Raw genomic sequence first — 13,264 nt, forward strand, 5'->3', positions numbered from 1 at the left:
GATACCGTTAATTGTTTACCTTCGCGAAGCAATTCCACGGCTCTCTCTTCTCCCCGCGTACTAGTTTTCAATGAATTTCCCCTTTTGTCACGCACAAAAGAAACACGACCCAACCTCAACACACAGGACTCCGGCGTCCTTTTCTCGGGACGCAATGTGTGCTGCGATTTCACAACCTCGTCACCTTTTTGCTTGTGTTTCTAGTTCTCCCGAAAGTTGCACATGCAATGCGTGTACGAACCTACACCAACACCACCGCACGAGCGAGCGAGAGCGGGAGACAAGATGTCGCGCCGTTGCGCGGTACCTTGTGAGAACCTTGATTTCGCATTGGCTTTGCTTTCGTAGTGGGATGGTGTGTCGTCGTCCCGGACATACCACCACACACGCACACCACGCCACGCTACGCTTGGCTGTTTACACACTGCTTGCGAATGACGACAGAGCGGTGAGCATGAGAGCATCGTACGTTTTTTATGCTTGCGAGGCGAAAGATTTTCGTAGACAGTTTGCCGATTCGAGTTATTACCTTTTTTCGCACTGTACACCCAAATCACTTGTTTCGTTTTCACTCAATTTTACCGATTAGCGAACTTCAAACTTTACATCATCTCGTCACCGCGAGCGTTGGTTGCGATTCTCGTTTGGTGACATATGTGCGCGCGGTTGTGAAATCTCACTCGTCGCCGTGAAGTCGTGAACTCATCGATGCAGCGCAACACAACACGCACGTCACAACACTTTCAAAGCCATCACGCTTGAACTACGAAACAACCGCACGCTTGAGTTTTGGAAGTACCGTTCTATTTTCCAACCGGAACCGGAAAACACGTCCGAATACTTCGACAGACACAAGCGCGCGCACAGAAACGCGTCCGAATACTTTAACCGAAAACACGTAAAACTCGATGTTCTATCTTCGCGTACAAATCCCGTACTTACTGTATTTTGTACGTCGAACGAAAAACGCAACAACCGTCCGTTGAATTATTGTTTCTTTCTCGAAGAAAGTACAGAAAGTTCGAAACCTGTGAGAATCAATCTGTATTAACGTACTTAACGTACTTAACGTATTACCAACAGCCGAACGGAAACGCACCAGCTTGTGTTTTGTTTTGTTTTGAAATATTTCAGTACTTTCTGTTTCCTACTAGAAAAATAAAAACCTCACTTTTGAACCTGACCTTTCTTAACCGAAACTGACCAACTTTTCTCTTCTCTCTCTGTATTTCTCTATTCTCTCACATTTTTGTGAGTTCTCTCTGGTTTTTCGACCCGAAGTCCAAAAGTTACTTACGAAGGGGAAAGAGATAGCTGACGCTAGAGCGAGATAGTCGATGTTTTCTCTTTTCTCTCTGTTTTCCCCTTTTTGTCTGAACTTCTCTTTTCTCTCTGTATTTCTCTATTCTCTCTGGTTTTTCGACCCGAAGTTGATTTCGGTAAGAATGAATTCCCGATCACGACCCGAATGAATGAATGAACTAAAACCAAACTAAAACAGTAAAATCCGACGAGTCCGACGAGTCCGACGACTCCTTCGAATCCGACTCCTTCTGTTCGTCACACTAAAATGTTTTTTTGTCTTTGTTTTGCTAAAATGTCTGCAAATATCGAATTCCGATAAAAATCTAATGGTGAGGATTTTCGCACACGACGTCAAATGGTTCGATAGGATCATCGACGGAAGGACAAAAGTTTAGTTCAAGCCTGTAAATTCCAGTCCCCCAGCCAAGTTTAAACAGAACAATACGGTTTATTGACCTCTGAAGCGACGTGGGATGTGTACAAATTCTTTTACAGTTGTGTGGACTCTTTTCTAGTTCAGCGTTCAATTATACTTTTAGCTCGCGTAAGGATGTGCCACGACATTTTAGTGCTTGCCAGCAGCTTCCTTCTGCTCGTACTCCTTCATTCGGGCTTCTATTTCCGGGCGGAAGTGTCGGATTAAACCTGTTTCGGATGGAGCCATTGTGATTATCGTGCACCACACACACACTCTGTCACGGTACTTACCTTGGACTGGCCATGCGGCGCCGTCGCCCAGCGCGCAGATGGTGTGTCCCTCGATTTGCTTGGAGATTTCCCACAGCATATCTATCTCCGCCGGCTGAGCATTGCCGGCTACGAAGCGGTGCATGATCTTGTTCATCCACCCGATGCCCTCGCGGCACGGGGTACACTGGCCGCAGCTCTCGTGCTTGTAGAACATGATCAGACGCGAGATCGCCTTAATCATGTCGGTCGATTTGTCCATCACGATGATAGCGGCCGTGCCGAGCGAAGTTTGCGCCTGCACCAGCCCGTCAAAGTCCATCAACACATCTTCGCACACCGACTTCGGGATGACCGGGGTCGAAGAGCCGCCCGGGATGATACCGAGCAGGTTGTCCCAGCCGCCCCGAATGCCTCCGGCATGGCGCTCGATTAGCTCCTTCAGCGGAATGGACATCTCCTCCTCGACCGTGCACGGTGTGTTGACGTGGCCCGAAATGTTGAACAGCTTCGTGCCCGAGTTACGCGTGCGGCCAAAGCCGGCAAACCAAACGCCTCCTCGGCGGCAGATGGTCGGGGCGACGGCAACCGTTTCCACGTTGGCCACCGTCGTCGGGCAACCGAACACACCGACGTCGGCCGGGAACGGTGGCTTCAGGCGCGGTTTGCCCTGCTTGCCTTCGAGCGATTCAATCAGAGCCGTCTCCTCGCCGCAGATGTACGCACCCGCTCCGCGGTGCATGAACACGTCGAAATCGAATCCCGATCCGCACGCATTCTTTCCAATCAATCCCGCCTGGTACGCTTCGGCGATGGCCAGCTGCATGTTGGACGCTTCGTTGTAAAACTCACCGCGGATGTAGATGTAAGCAGCTCGGGCTCCCATCGCTCGGCCCGCAATCAAACACCCTTCGATCAGCTTGTGCGGGTCGTGGCGCATAATCTCCCGATCCTTGCACGTTCCCGGCTCGCCCTCGTCCGCGTTCACGACCAAATACTTCGGACGGCCGTCCGACGGTTTGTTCATGAACGACCACTTCATACCGCTGGGGAACCCGGCGCCTCCGCGGCCACGCAAACCGGACACTTTGATTTCATCTACAACGCAAAAAAGGATGTGCGGTCAGTGCCTGTAGATGCCCTCCAGCGGAGAGAGAAACGCACTCAGTATCCAGTCGACACCCTTCAGCAGGATCTCCTTCGTTTTGTACCAATCGCCGCGCTTGAGGGCACCCTTCAGACGCCAATCGTGCCGCCCGTACAGGTTCGTGAATATGCGGTCCTGATCGGCCATTCCTCCGAACTTGGTCCTCGTCTGTGGTGGCGGTGCCGATGCCTGGGCCGACTGCTGCCGGACCTGCTGCTGGCCACAGGCGGCCACCGAGCCGCGGATGGCCGGTACCAGTGCCGCTGCCGGGAAGGATTGTTTTGAAGACGCATTTCGAACACACTCCAAATTACATAAGGAGCCACTATCGCGCACTGCGTCATGTCCTTACCTAATTGTTGCTTCGGCATGCAGTTTAGCCGCACCAGTGCGTTCGCCATCGTTGTCTCAATCCCTTGTCCTGTTCCCTTTTTTGCCGCAGTGACGAAGGACAGCTAATTTCTTTTCCAACCGAAAAGTTCTCGGACGGAAGAGGCTCTTGGGTTTTGGGAAAATTTCGCGATCTTAAGAAAAATACAAACTCGAAACGTCAGCTGAGTGCTGTCAGATGAGGTTGTCAATTTTTTAGCGAACAACATCAGCGAAATATTTCAAACTGCCCGAGAGACTGTTAAATATTTCAAAACGTTCAATTCATACGTTGGTTAATAAATAGCTGATTAAAGTTGAAACTGAATTGTGTTAATTATGCCAAACATATGAAGAAAAGTTAAAAAATCTAACCCAACACAAGGAAGAGAGCCCTTGGAAGGCGCGGGTCCATTGATTACTGATTTATTACGTTTAATTTTTACGATTATAGTCCATTTTGTTTCGCCGTTTACTCTTTTATCCTGGGTATTTATCTTCAGTTAGTTTCAGCAAATTTAAAAGAAACCTTTGCCAGTTAAGATGCTTTCTTGTAATTCTTTTATTCTTTTTTTTGTTTCGTTGGATACTAGGTGCTTTATGATTCTCCGCGCTAGTGGTCCAGCTCAAACAGAAGTGGAAGAATGTCGCTCAGGAAAACGAAAAGCCAAAAAAATCGTGCCATCTATACGCACCGAGCACGACCAATGTTGGGTAAATGTTAGACCAAGTTAGATTAAAGAAAGGACACAAAACTTTACCACACACAGTCACAGTGTGGGTGACTTGTTACAAAGCTGCTCGCACACGCACCGTTTTCCTGTTTGCTCTATACCGTGATTATATTTTGTTATTATTTAATGAATTTAAAATGTTTAGATAATCTCCTTGCCTTTCTCTATTACAAACTTCTCTCTTTTCCCGTTTAACAACGCTTCCCAAGGGTTTCAGCTTTCGTTCGAACTTGGTTTACTATTATGCCCATATGTGCTAATTCTTGTTCTAACAATCCTAGTCCGTTCCATATGACGCCACACGCGGTATCTGTTTCATTTGCAACTAAAAGTTCCGCTCGTAATAATGCTCGTTTATCTATTTTTGAACAAATGTCTAAATCGTTCAGTGTGTTCTATGCGCGTTTTCCGTTTCGTTATTATTAGTTTGTTTTACCATGTTTTCTGCTTTGCTTCGCCTATATGCATAAGGAACTGTCGATCACAAACCTCCACCAAATAGAGAAAAAAAACTAACAAAAATACATAAATGAAGCTGTCCCAGGGGGAGCAGCTTCTATAAGAGGAGCCCGGTAAGTTTAAGGGTCGGTTCGATCAACTAGTTCTTTCTTTTCACACGTGGGGGGTAACAAATTACGAATGTTTCGTGCGCGTCCAAGCAGAGATTCGCATTTGGTAGCTAAGGGGTTCCTGATGTGACACGGCGAAACAGAAATTATACGTTTTTTGCTAAGATCTACCAAAAATAACCAAACAAAACAAAATGCTATACTGCAGCTGAAGAATTCGCTTTGCGCCTAGGTTCCCATGCTGCCCTCGGCGTGGCTGAAGAGACGGGCTTGGAAAGCTTTTGCTTCCGTTTGCTTTTGGCGCTATTATCTAGTTTCAACCAAAATTAGTGATAATAAAAAAACTATAACTATACCGCACAACTACTGGATTAATGCACTCATGGTATTATGCTTTGCAACCGGAGTGAAGGTTTGCAGAATCGTTACAGAAACGGTAATAAATCAATCCATCGATCATCCTTTTCTTCGAAGCATAGATCGTTCAGTAGATCAAACACTGTTCGGACCTGGCCGGCTGCTAAAAACTATTCCGTTCGCCCATTCTTTCGCTGGCTTTCGCTGTTCGGTCAGCATTCAATTTGGAACAACCTTATTGCGCCAGAACTGCTCCTCGTGATCGAGCCACCACCCAACAGGATCAACAGATTTTTACTAGACTCCATATATTGCTATTCAAAACCCGACCGCATGCCGCACCGCACCGCACTACACTTCGGCACTACGTTTCCATTCTCTTTCTAGCGGTCAATCCACTGCGTTCCGTCGCGTGTAGGTATAGTGATAACGATAAGAATGCGAAAGAATAAATATAATAAATACGTTCTTAGCTGGCTTGGCTGATCCTAGCCCGGAACGAAACGGATAGGTGTGTGGTAGTAGTGCGTACGTGAATGGGGAAAAGCGGGCCGCTGGAGCAGGGAGCACGCGTGGAGCTCCTTGCTGCTGTTCGGTTACCAACACATCGATCGGTGTCCGGCGGCCATCGGCGACGGCCCATGACGGTCGCCATTGCAGCCAGCCATCAGCGAGAGGACGCGCGTTTAGATGATTCTGGGCAGCAGCGTGGCATAGTTGTAGTCCAGCACGACGGCGGCCGAAGTCGAGTGGAGCAGATGGGCGGCGGCAGCGTTGGCCGCGGCGGCTGCCGCTGCCGGTTGCACCGGAACGCCCACGTTGCTCACGTTGCTGGTGGTCGGCTGGCTCGGCTTCGGGATCTTGTGCTGGAAGACGCAGTGTGGCTTGCGGCAGCCACCTGGCTGATCCTCCCAGAAGCACGGTGTGGCCGAGCGTGGCTTCTCGATCTTCATGTGGCGCATCGTGCACGTACGATTGTAGCACTTGCCCTCGGCCCACATCTTGCACGTCTTCTCGTGCCCCAGAGCGGCCGGCTCGTGGCGGTACTCGCAGTTGGTGCCCTTCTTACATGTCGAGTAGTAGAAGAAGTAGCAATCGTGCAGGTTCCTCGGGAGGTCCATAAAGGGCGGGTGGACCAACTTCCGGCGCGGGGGCTGCTGCCTTTTCGACCGAAGAGCAATTTTTGGGCCAAAAGAGTGTCCTCGCCTTCGGGGCAATCTGTCGCTGACGATCGGCGTCTTGGCGGGCGTTAGATGGCGGCGGCACGTGGGGGGATTACGCACAAAAGCTCGAACTCGCTGTCCACTCTCGGGCTCGTCGGTTCCGTGTCCGGGTTGGGTACCACTGTGTTTCGCTGCTCTGCTGGCGTCGTCCCTCCGATAGCTCTACTCTTCGAAACGGTGGTCGGGAAACAGTGCACACAACGTGCGAGAAAAACTACTCCTAATCGCAAACGACCACGAATCGGGACCAGAATGCAAAAGTACACACAATCTCCTTTTTCCACTTCCACGACGATATCAATGCTGGTACCGTCCTGCCGGAAAGTGTGCACAACTTTCACCAGCACTCATTCCGTCGACGAAATCGGATCGTTTCATCGACGGGTGACTGACGGCTGAAATTTCTTGACAGCTTCGCAGATATCGTTTGAAGTGACCGTTGCAAATGCAATTTGTTAGCGTGTTTCGATTGGCAAAGGTGAGTTTGTGAGTTATTCTTGCTGTTCAGTGCGGTTAAAATCCCACAAACATTAGCTCTGCTACAAGCTCAAGCATTGGTAAACTACCGATAAAGCACGTGACGTTACTAGGCGTTTTGAAGAAGGTCCTTATGAAGATAGTAAATTGCCTGACGACTCTTTCACTAAGATCCATCCTTTAAAAAAACTTTCGTTGGATATTTCTAAGCATGATTCTCGTGCTTCAATCAAAGGAAAAGGACCTTAAAAAATCGATTTTGGGCTTGTCGATGTTGATCGAGCAATCGATGAAAGTCAGTCTGACGCTGTCAAAGGATGGAGATCGATTTATTTTGATGTGCATTCGAAAATACCAACACAACTGAGTGGGAAGGAGAACCCTTTTTTTTAGAAACAACATTTTGCTCCTTAGCTCAACAAAACATCACGTTCGTTACCAGTGCGGTGGTGTTTTCTCCCGGATTGACCATCATGAACCCGGAAACGCCAACCATCAGCCGCAGCATCACGGAAACCATCGCCCAGGAGGAGCCGATTTCCGGCACGAGCAGTGAGGTAGGTGCTCTCCAACAAGAGGAACAAGGACCGAGCAGGCGGACTGTGGGCGGAGGCGGTAAACTTTTTATCAGGATGTGTGGGTAAACAATCATAATTCGTGCTCACACACGGGCCGCTGCGTGGCCAGTGCGCGAGCGTATCGTGATTTGCACAAACCGTCGTATCAGCGCAGCACCACCTGTTGCAAGATGCGTTTCCAGTGTTCGATTCCTTTAGCAATTCGTTGCCTCCGCTGGCGTAAAACCGGCCACGGACAGCACGGTTACAGTACGCAGGCGCCTCAGTTTCCTTTGGAGGGCATCAAAATCCTCGATCTAACGCGGATCGTAGCCGGACCGTACTGCACCATGGTGCTCGGCGATCTGGGGGCGCAGGTGTACAAGATCGAGCGACCATTCGGTGGCGATGAGTCGCGCAAATGGGGACCACCGTTTTTGCCCAACTCGAGCGACTCCGTGTACTTCATGGCGGCGAACCGGAACAAGAAAAGCGTCTGCGTTAATCTTAAGACGGGCCGCGAGGTGATCTACGATCTGGCCCGCAAGTGTGACGTACTGGTCGAGAACTACGTTCCCGGCAAGCTGGACGAGTTTGGGCTGGGCTACGAAACGCTAAAATCGATCGCCCCATCGCTGGTGTACTGCTCCATCACCGGGTTTGGCTCGGTCGGACCGTATCGATCGAAGCCCGGTTACGACGTGATCGCGGGCTCGATGGGCGGACTGTTGCACATCACCGGAAGTGAGAATGGTCCACCGGCGAAGGTCGGCGTAGCGATCACGGACATCGCGACTGGCCTGTTCGCCCACGGGGCTATTTTGGCCGCACTGTTACAACGGCACCGCACCGGCAGGGGTCAAAAGATTGACGTGAACCTGTTCTCGACGCAGGTGGCCTGCCTCATCAACGTGGCGAGCAACTACCTGAATGCGAACCGCGAAGCAAAGCGCTGGGGTACAGCCCATGAAAGTATTGTGCCGTACGAAGCATTCGAAACCCGGTCGGGGGGCTACATTACGGTTGGTTGTGGTAGTGATGCCCAGTTTGTCGATCTCTGCCGGTTGCTAGGGATCGAGGAGTTGGCGCAGGACGAACGGTTCGTTAGCAATCCGGCGCGTGTCGCCCACCGGAGGGAGCTGATTGAGTTGCTGGGAAAGATTATGAAAAGGAAAACGTCGGCCGAATGGATGGACCTGTTTGAGGGGGCTTCGTTTCCCGTCGGACCGATCAATGGTATGCGGGAGGTGTTTGCCGATCGACACCTGCAAGCGATCGGTCTGGTAAAAACTCTACAGCATCCGACGGCGGGCGAAGTGAAGCTAGTTGGACCTCCGGTCGTGTACGGAGAGTCGAGGAACGAGATCGTATCCGTTCCACCTCTGCTCGGCCAACACACGGACGAAGTGTTGCGCGGATTGCTCGGTTACGGGGACGAGCAGTTGAAGCATTTGAGGGAGACCAAAGTGATCCAATAAAGAATGGGGCGCACCAGGGCATGCAAATCGGCTGGAGCTTATTGAAAATCCGAATTATGTCGATGAATCGATGAGCTAGTTACAGGGCGAATAGTGACTAACAATTGGTATCTGATTTCCAGGAAGCGCCGGTGTTGCGGTTACGCCTGCAAAAGCCTCGAAGCGACAAGAAAGTGCAGTGGACGAACGGTACGGTCGACAACGAGCATATGAACAAGAAAAAGTCCAAATGCTGCTGCATCTACGAGAAACCGCTAGCCTTCGGCGAGAGTTCGTCGGAAAGTGAGGACGAATGCGAGCACTGCTTCGGGCACGTGGAGCTTAAAAAGAAAAACCGTAAACACGTGGTTGGCGCTTCAGTTCCTCCGGTGCCCGCCAAACCGGGCGATGGTGATGACGATGACGACGACGACGACGAAGACGGCGATGGTGCCAATTCTGATGCCGTAGATGGACCTTCGAAGGGGGCCTGTCGTGTGCCGGATGATTCAACTGCTCACGCCTGCTGTACGGCCCAACAAGGATAGAGCGATGCCATTGTAAGATACCGACGCTAAAACGAAATTTCAAACCAAACTGTAAATACCCCAAATATAAGTACTAAACATATTTAAACGCAAGCAACAGAGGTAGCTATTACTTTATCACGTGATCGCCGGCAGAAGGTTGCTGCGATCTGCAAGCCGCGTTTGCGTGCAAGAGAAAAGGAGAAAGCAATGGAACGTTAACTTTTGCATCCGAAACCATAAACACGATCCGCGCTCTCTGTTGACAACATTACCGATCTGTCAGTGAGTGGTGTGTGTGTGTGTTTATTTTTATTTTCAGCCACCTCCGTAACAATCCGCAGAAGGTGAGTAATTGCGATCTTCCGGATTGGGTTTCCGCTGCGCGGCCACTTCAATTTCCCCGCTCTCCAACAGATCCTCGCTGGCCGCGAGTGTACGGAAGTCGCCTTCCCCCATTTGAAGACCCGTGTCGAAGAGGAACAGCCTACTACGGTGAATGTTTTGATTTTGGTGGCCCCCGACCATTACGCGTTTGCAGTGAGGAAAGCAAAAAAAAGAGGCAAACTGAAGATCACGAGCGAAGGAGATAGTGAAAGTGCGTTCAGTAACAATCGCGTTCAGCGAGGGTGAAATGGCGGAAGCACCGGGTAATCGGGCAAGAAACGTCCGGAACGAAAAGCGGAACCCGGAAAGCATAGAATCGAACAGTAGCAGTAGCAGCGGATCGAGTAGCAGCGATGAGTACGATGGCGGTGGCCAGTACGCCGAAAACAGTCCGTGGGTGTTTCTACCGGAGCCACTGTTTATCAAAATCTTCTTTCACCTGCACCCGCGCGATATGCTGAACGCGGCCCAGTGCTGCCGACGGTGGTACAGGCTGTCGAAGGATGACTACATCTGGCGCAAGTACTTCCGCCGGGAGTTTAACGTGGATGCGTCCATTCCACTCAAGCGAGGTACGGGGCCGTGTGACGGCTTACGGGTGACTTAATATTGTTCATCTCAATCCCAATCTCTCTTCCGCCCAACAGGGGCCGAGAGCTGGCGTTCCGAGTATCGCCGACTGACCAACAACGTGCCGCTGGTGATGACGGACGTGCTCACCAAACATTCGCACCAAGTGCTGCACGTGAGCTTTTCGCATAATGGCAAAATCTTTGCCACCTGCTCCAAGGACGGTTTCGTGATCGTAAGTAAACGTGCACCTGGGGGGTCGACGGCAATGCATTACTCTGTCCCTGTCTGTGATCGGTCTTGTAGGTTTGGAATGCCAGCTATCCGTCTACCATACGAGACTCGTACGACATGAAGAAGCTAAATTGGAAGTACACACAGTACTCACAGTTCAACCAGAGCGACACGCTGCTCCTGGTGTCGGGCGTCCACTTTGGCTCGCCGCACAGCACTTCCGGCGAGATTGCCGTGTTTACGATGCAGAGTAAGATTTTTCGTGATCGTTTTATCGTTCGTTCGACTCATGCTTGCCTAATTCACGCGGTCAGATGGATTCCGGTTGAAGTGTCGCGTAACGAACCGACCGTACGACATCTTTGGCACCTGGTTCAGCGATCAGCATCTGCTGTCGGGTGACCTCAGCTGGTTGGCGCACCTGGTGAGCCAATCGATGCTGTGGTTGAACAAGGCCAGCCAGGAAGTCGATTCGGAGCACACGCCGGTGCGGAAGCAGATTTACAAGTTTTACAATCGAAACGCTAGCTCGATCCGCGCCATCATGGTCGCCAACTGTCCGTGGCTGGCGGAGGACGATACCGTCGGCAAGGGAGGGAAGGCTGAAGACGGGGACGAAGCGGCCAATCAATCGAGAGCGACCGACGATGGAGCAAGTGGAAGCGGTGGGCGTCGGGCAGGCAATCCACTGTCCCATTACCAGATGAACCACGATCCCGATTCGGAGGACGACGACGACGATCCGGATGAAGAACCAGACGCCGGTGCGAACGTTAATGGTAATAACTGTCGGGCGAAGTAATGGCGAGCATAGGACTAAAACGTGATTGTTTTTTTCTGTAGCGAATGGGCTGCAAGGGAACCAGGAACGGGAAGGTGATGAGGGGCAGACAGGGGTGGCGATGCAACCGCCGGTGGCTGAGCCGGCGGATTACGCCAGCCCGATCCAGTACCTGGAGGAGTTTAGGCAGGAGTACGAAGAGTCGTACTACGATTCGTCGGACGATTGCCTTGATGACGACGACGATGATGACGAAGCACGTGGTTGCGTTGCTGACGATCCGACGGAACTGTCCGACGGAAGCGAGGACGACATTGCGCAGCTTAGCACACCGAAGTATCTGATATTTTCGACCGGCTCGAAAACCTACACTCCGCATCAGATCGGCTTCAAGCGCATAACGGGGGTATCTTTTCCGCGCCGCGTCGAATACGGGAGCACGCTCCGGGAGCGCGTCGCAATCCGCGAGCGACAGCGCGAACTGCAGGTAATTATGGCCGAGATGTCACCGGAAGAAATCCGCCTGCAGTATCTGTTACAGAACGAATCGCCCCCGGTCGAACCGAACTGGGCAAACTACGAGGCAGTGGCGGACCGGTTCGATCGCGTCGACAAGTTAATCGATCTGCACGGCCACATTATCGGCATGGGCCTGAGCCCCGACCATCGCTACCTGTACGTGAACAGTCGGCCGTGGCCGAAAAACTGCGTCATCCGCAACCCGCTGGAGCCGCCCGCGATCGCGCAGGAGATCGACATTCACGTGATAGACCTGATGACGCTGAAGAAGGTTGGCAAAATGTTGCGCGCCCACAAAGCGTACACCCCGAACACGGAGTGTTTCTTCATCTTTCTGGACGTCTGTGATAATTACGTCGCGAGGTAAGGAAACTGTCAACGGCCGTGCGAAATCTGTAGCTTAACTGCATTTCTTTTTTTTCGGCTTTTCCGTTTGGGAGCAGTGGTGCCGAAGATATGCACGCTTACTTGTGGGAGCGATACTATGGTGTGTGTCTGGCCAAGTACCAGCACGAGGACGTAGTGAACAGTGTGGCCTTCAATCCGCGTGATAACGAGATGCTCGTGACCACCAGTGACGATTACGAAATTAAGGTAATTCGATGGCGGAAGTGATCAATCTCGCCCATGACGTGCTAACTGTTTCCTGTTCTGATCTCGTTCCGCGAAAGGTTTGGCGATCGGCAGCAAAAGCGAAAAAGCTTGGCATCGTTCCGGTTGGGAAGGCGGTCGAGTTTAGAAAGCTGAACCGCAACCATCGCCCTCCAGCGCAGCCCCATTATCGTAGACGACGATCGTTTGTGTAGATAATGGTGCGGAGAAGATGTGATCTTCGCCCCTCTTTCTCAAATGTAGTGTATCCATCGATAGTCTAGTCGGAGCATACGTAAGGATCAAAAGCAATCTTATTGGCACAAATGGGTGGGCCACGTGATAGGTTAATATGTGTACGAGTGTGCCGTTGTTATTCCCAACAAAATATGCTGCAAAATTAAAGCCCGTTTTAACCGTGTTTATAGGTTCGTTAGTTTTGTCTTCGACCCTCGTTTGATTAGCATTACTGTAATATTATGTATGCTTTCGTTCGTTTTCGTATACATATAACCACTATTGGGTGCATAGTTCAACACATTTGTGGGAAGCGGATAGGCAAAAATTCTAGAAGTAGATCTATTCGAGGATGTACAGTGTATGGGCTCAAACAAAAGAAGAGCGAAAAAGCGAGCGGTGCCAATTGCAGAGTTCAATGATCATGCAAATAAAAGATTTAATTGAACCAACGTTAACGTATGCTTTGGTTTCAATTGCCACACGCACAGCAAAACAGGTAAGAAAGGACACATATGGTAAGATGCTCAGACATT

The 13,264-nt window shown here is 50.8% G+C and overlaps 4 protein-coding genes across 4 annotated transcripts; 2 read left to right on the forward strand and 2 right to left on the reverse strand.

Moving 5' to 3' along the window:
• Positions 1 to 1,870: 1,870 nt before the first annotated feature.
• LOC128275537 (NADH dehydrogenase [ubiquinone] flavoprotein 1, mitochondrial) lies at positions 1,871 to 3,675 on the reverse strand. The gene is made up of 4 exons (XM_053014078.1): positions 3,492 to 3,675; positions 3,157 to 3,402; positions 2,014 to 3,090; positions 1,871 to 1,950 (listed from the first exon to the last, which is right to left on the reverse strand). The coding sequence occupies exons 1-4, from the start codon at positions 3,538 to 3,540 to the stop codon at positions 1,871 to 1,873; spliced, it is 1,452 nt and encodes a 483-aa protein (XP_052870038.1). The 5' UTR covers positions 3,541 to 3,675.
• Positions 3,676 to 3,935: 260 nt separating this feature from the next.
• Positions 3,936 to 6,553, reverse strand: LOC128271738 (zinc finger CCCH domain-containing protein 11A-like). The gene has a single exon (XM_053009364.1). It carries the CDS (start codon positions 6,287 to 6,289, stop codon positions 5,855 to 5,857), a length of 435 nt encoding a protein of 144 aa, XP_052865324.1. The 5' UTR covers positions 6,290 to 6,553; the 3' UTR covers positions 3,936 to 5,854.
• Positions 6,554 to 7,341: 788 nt separating this feature from the next.
• On the forward strand, positions 7,342 to 8,911 carry LOC128271045 (succinate--hydroxymethylglutarate CoA-transferase). Its single transcript, XM_053008478.1, has 2 exons — positions 7,342 to 7,425; positions 7,596 to 8,911. The coding sequence occupies exons 1-2, from the start codon at positions 7,342 to 7,344 to the stop codon at positions 8,901 to 8,903; spliced, it is 1,392 nt and encodes a 463-aa protein (XP_052864438.1). The 3' UTR covers positions 8,904 to 8,911.
• An 877-nt stretch (positions 8,912 to 9,788) lies between these two features.
• Positions 9,789 to 13,094, forward strand: LOC128271638 (F-box/WD repeat-containing protein 5). The gene is made up of 7 exons (XM_053009240.1): positions 9,789 to 10,368; positions 10,444 to 10,601; positions 10,673 to 10,850; positions 10,915 to 11,379; positions 11,459 to 12,263; positions 12,344 to 12,494; positions 12,572 to 13,094. The coding sequence occupies exons 1-7, from the start codon at positions 10,044 to 10,046 to the stop codon at positions 12,704 to 12,706; spliced, it is 2,217 nt and encodes a 738-aa protein (XP_052865200.1). The 5' UTR covers positions 9,789 to 10,043; the 3' UTR covers positions 12,707 to 13,094.
• Positions 13,095 to 13,264: the final 170 nt, after the last annotated feature.

Source organism: Anopheles cruzii, chromosome 3, assembly GCF_943734635.1.
Source record: "Anopheles cruzii chromosome 3, idAnoCruzAS_RS32_06, whole genome shotgun sequence".
Classification (NCBI taxonomy): Eukaryota; Metazoa; Arthropoda; class Insecta; order Diptera; family Culicidae; genus Anopheles; species Anopheles cruzii.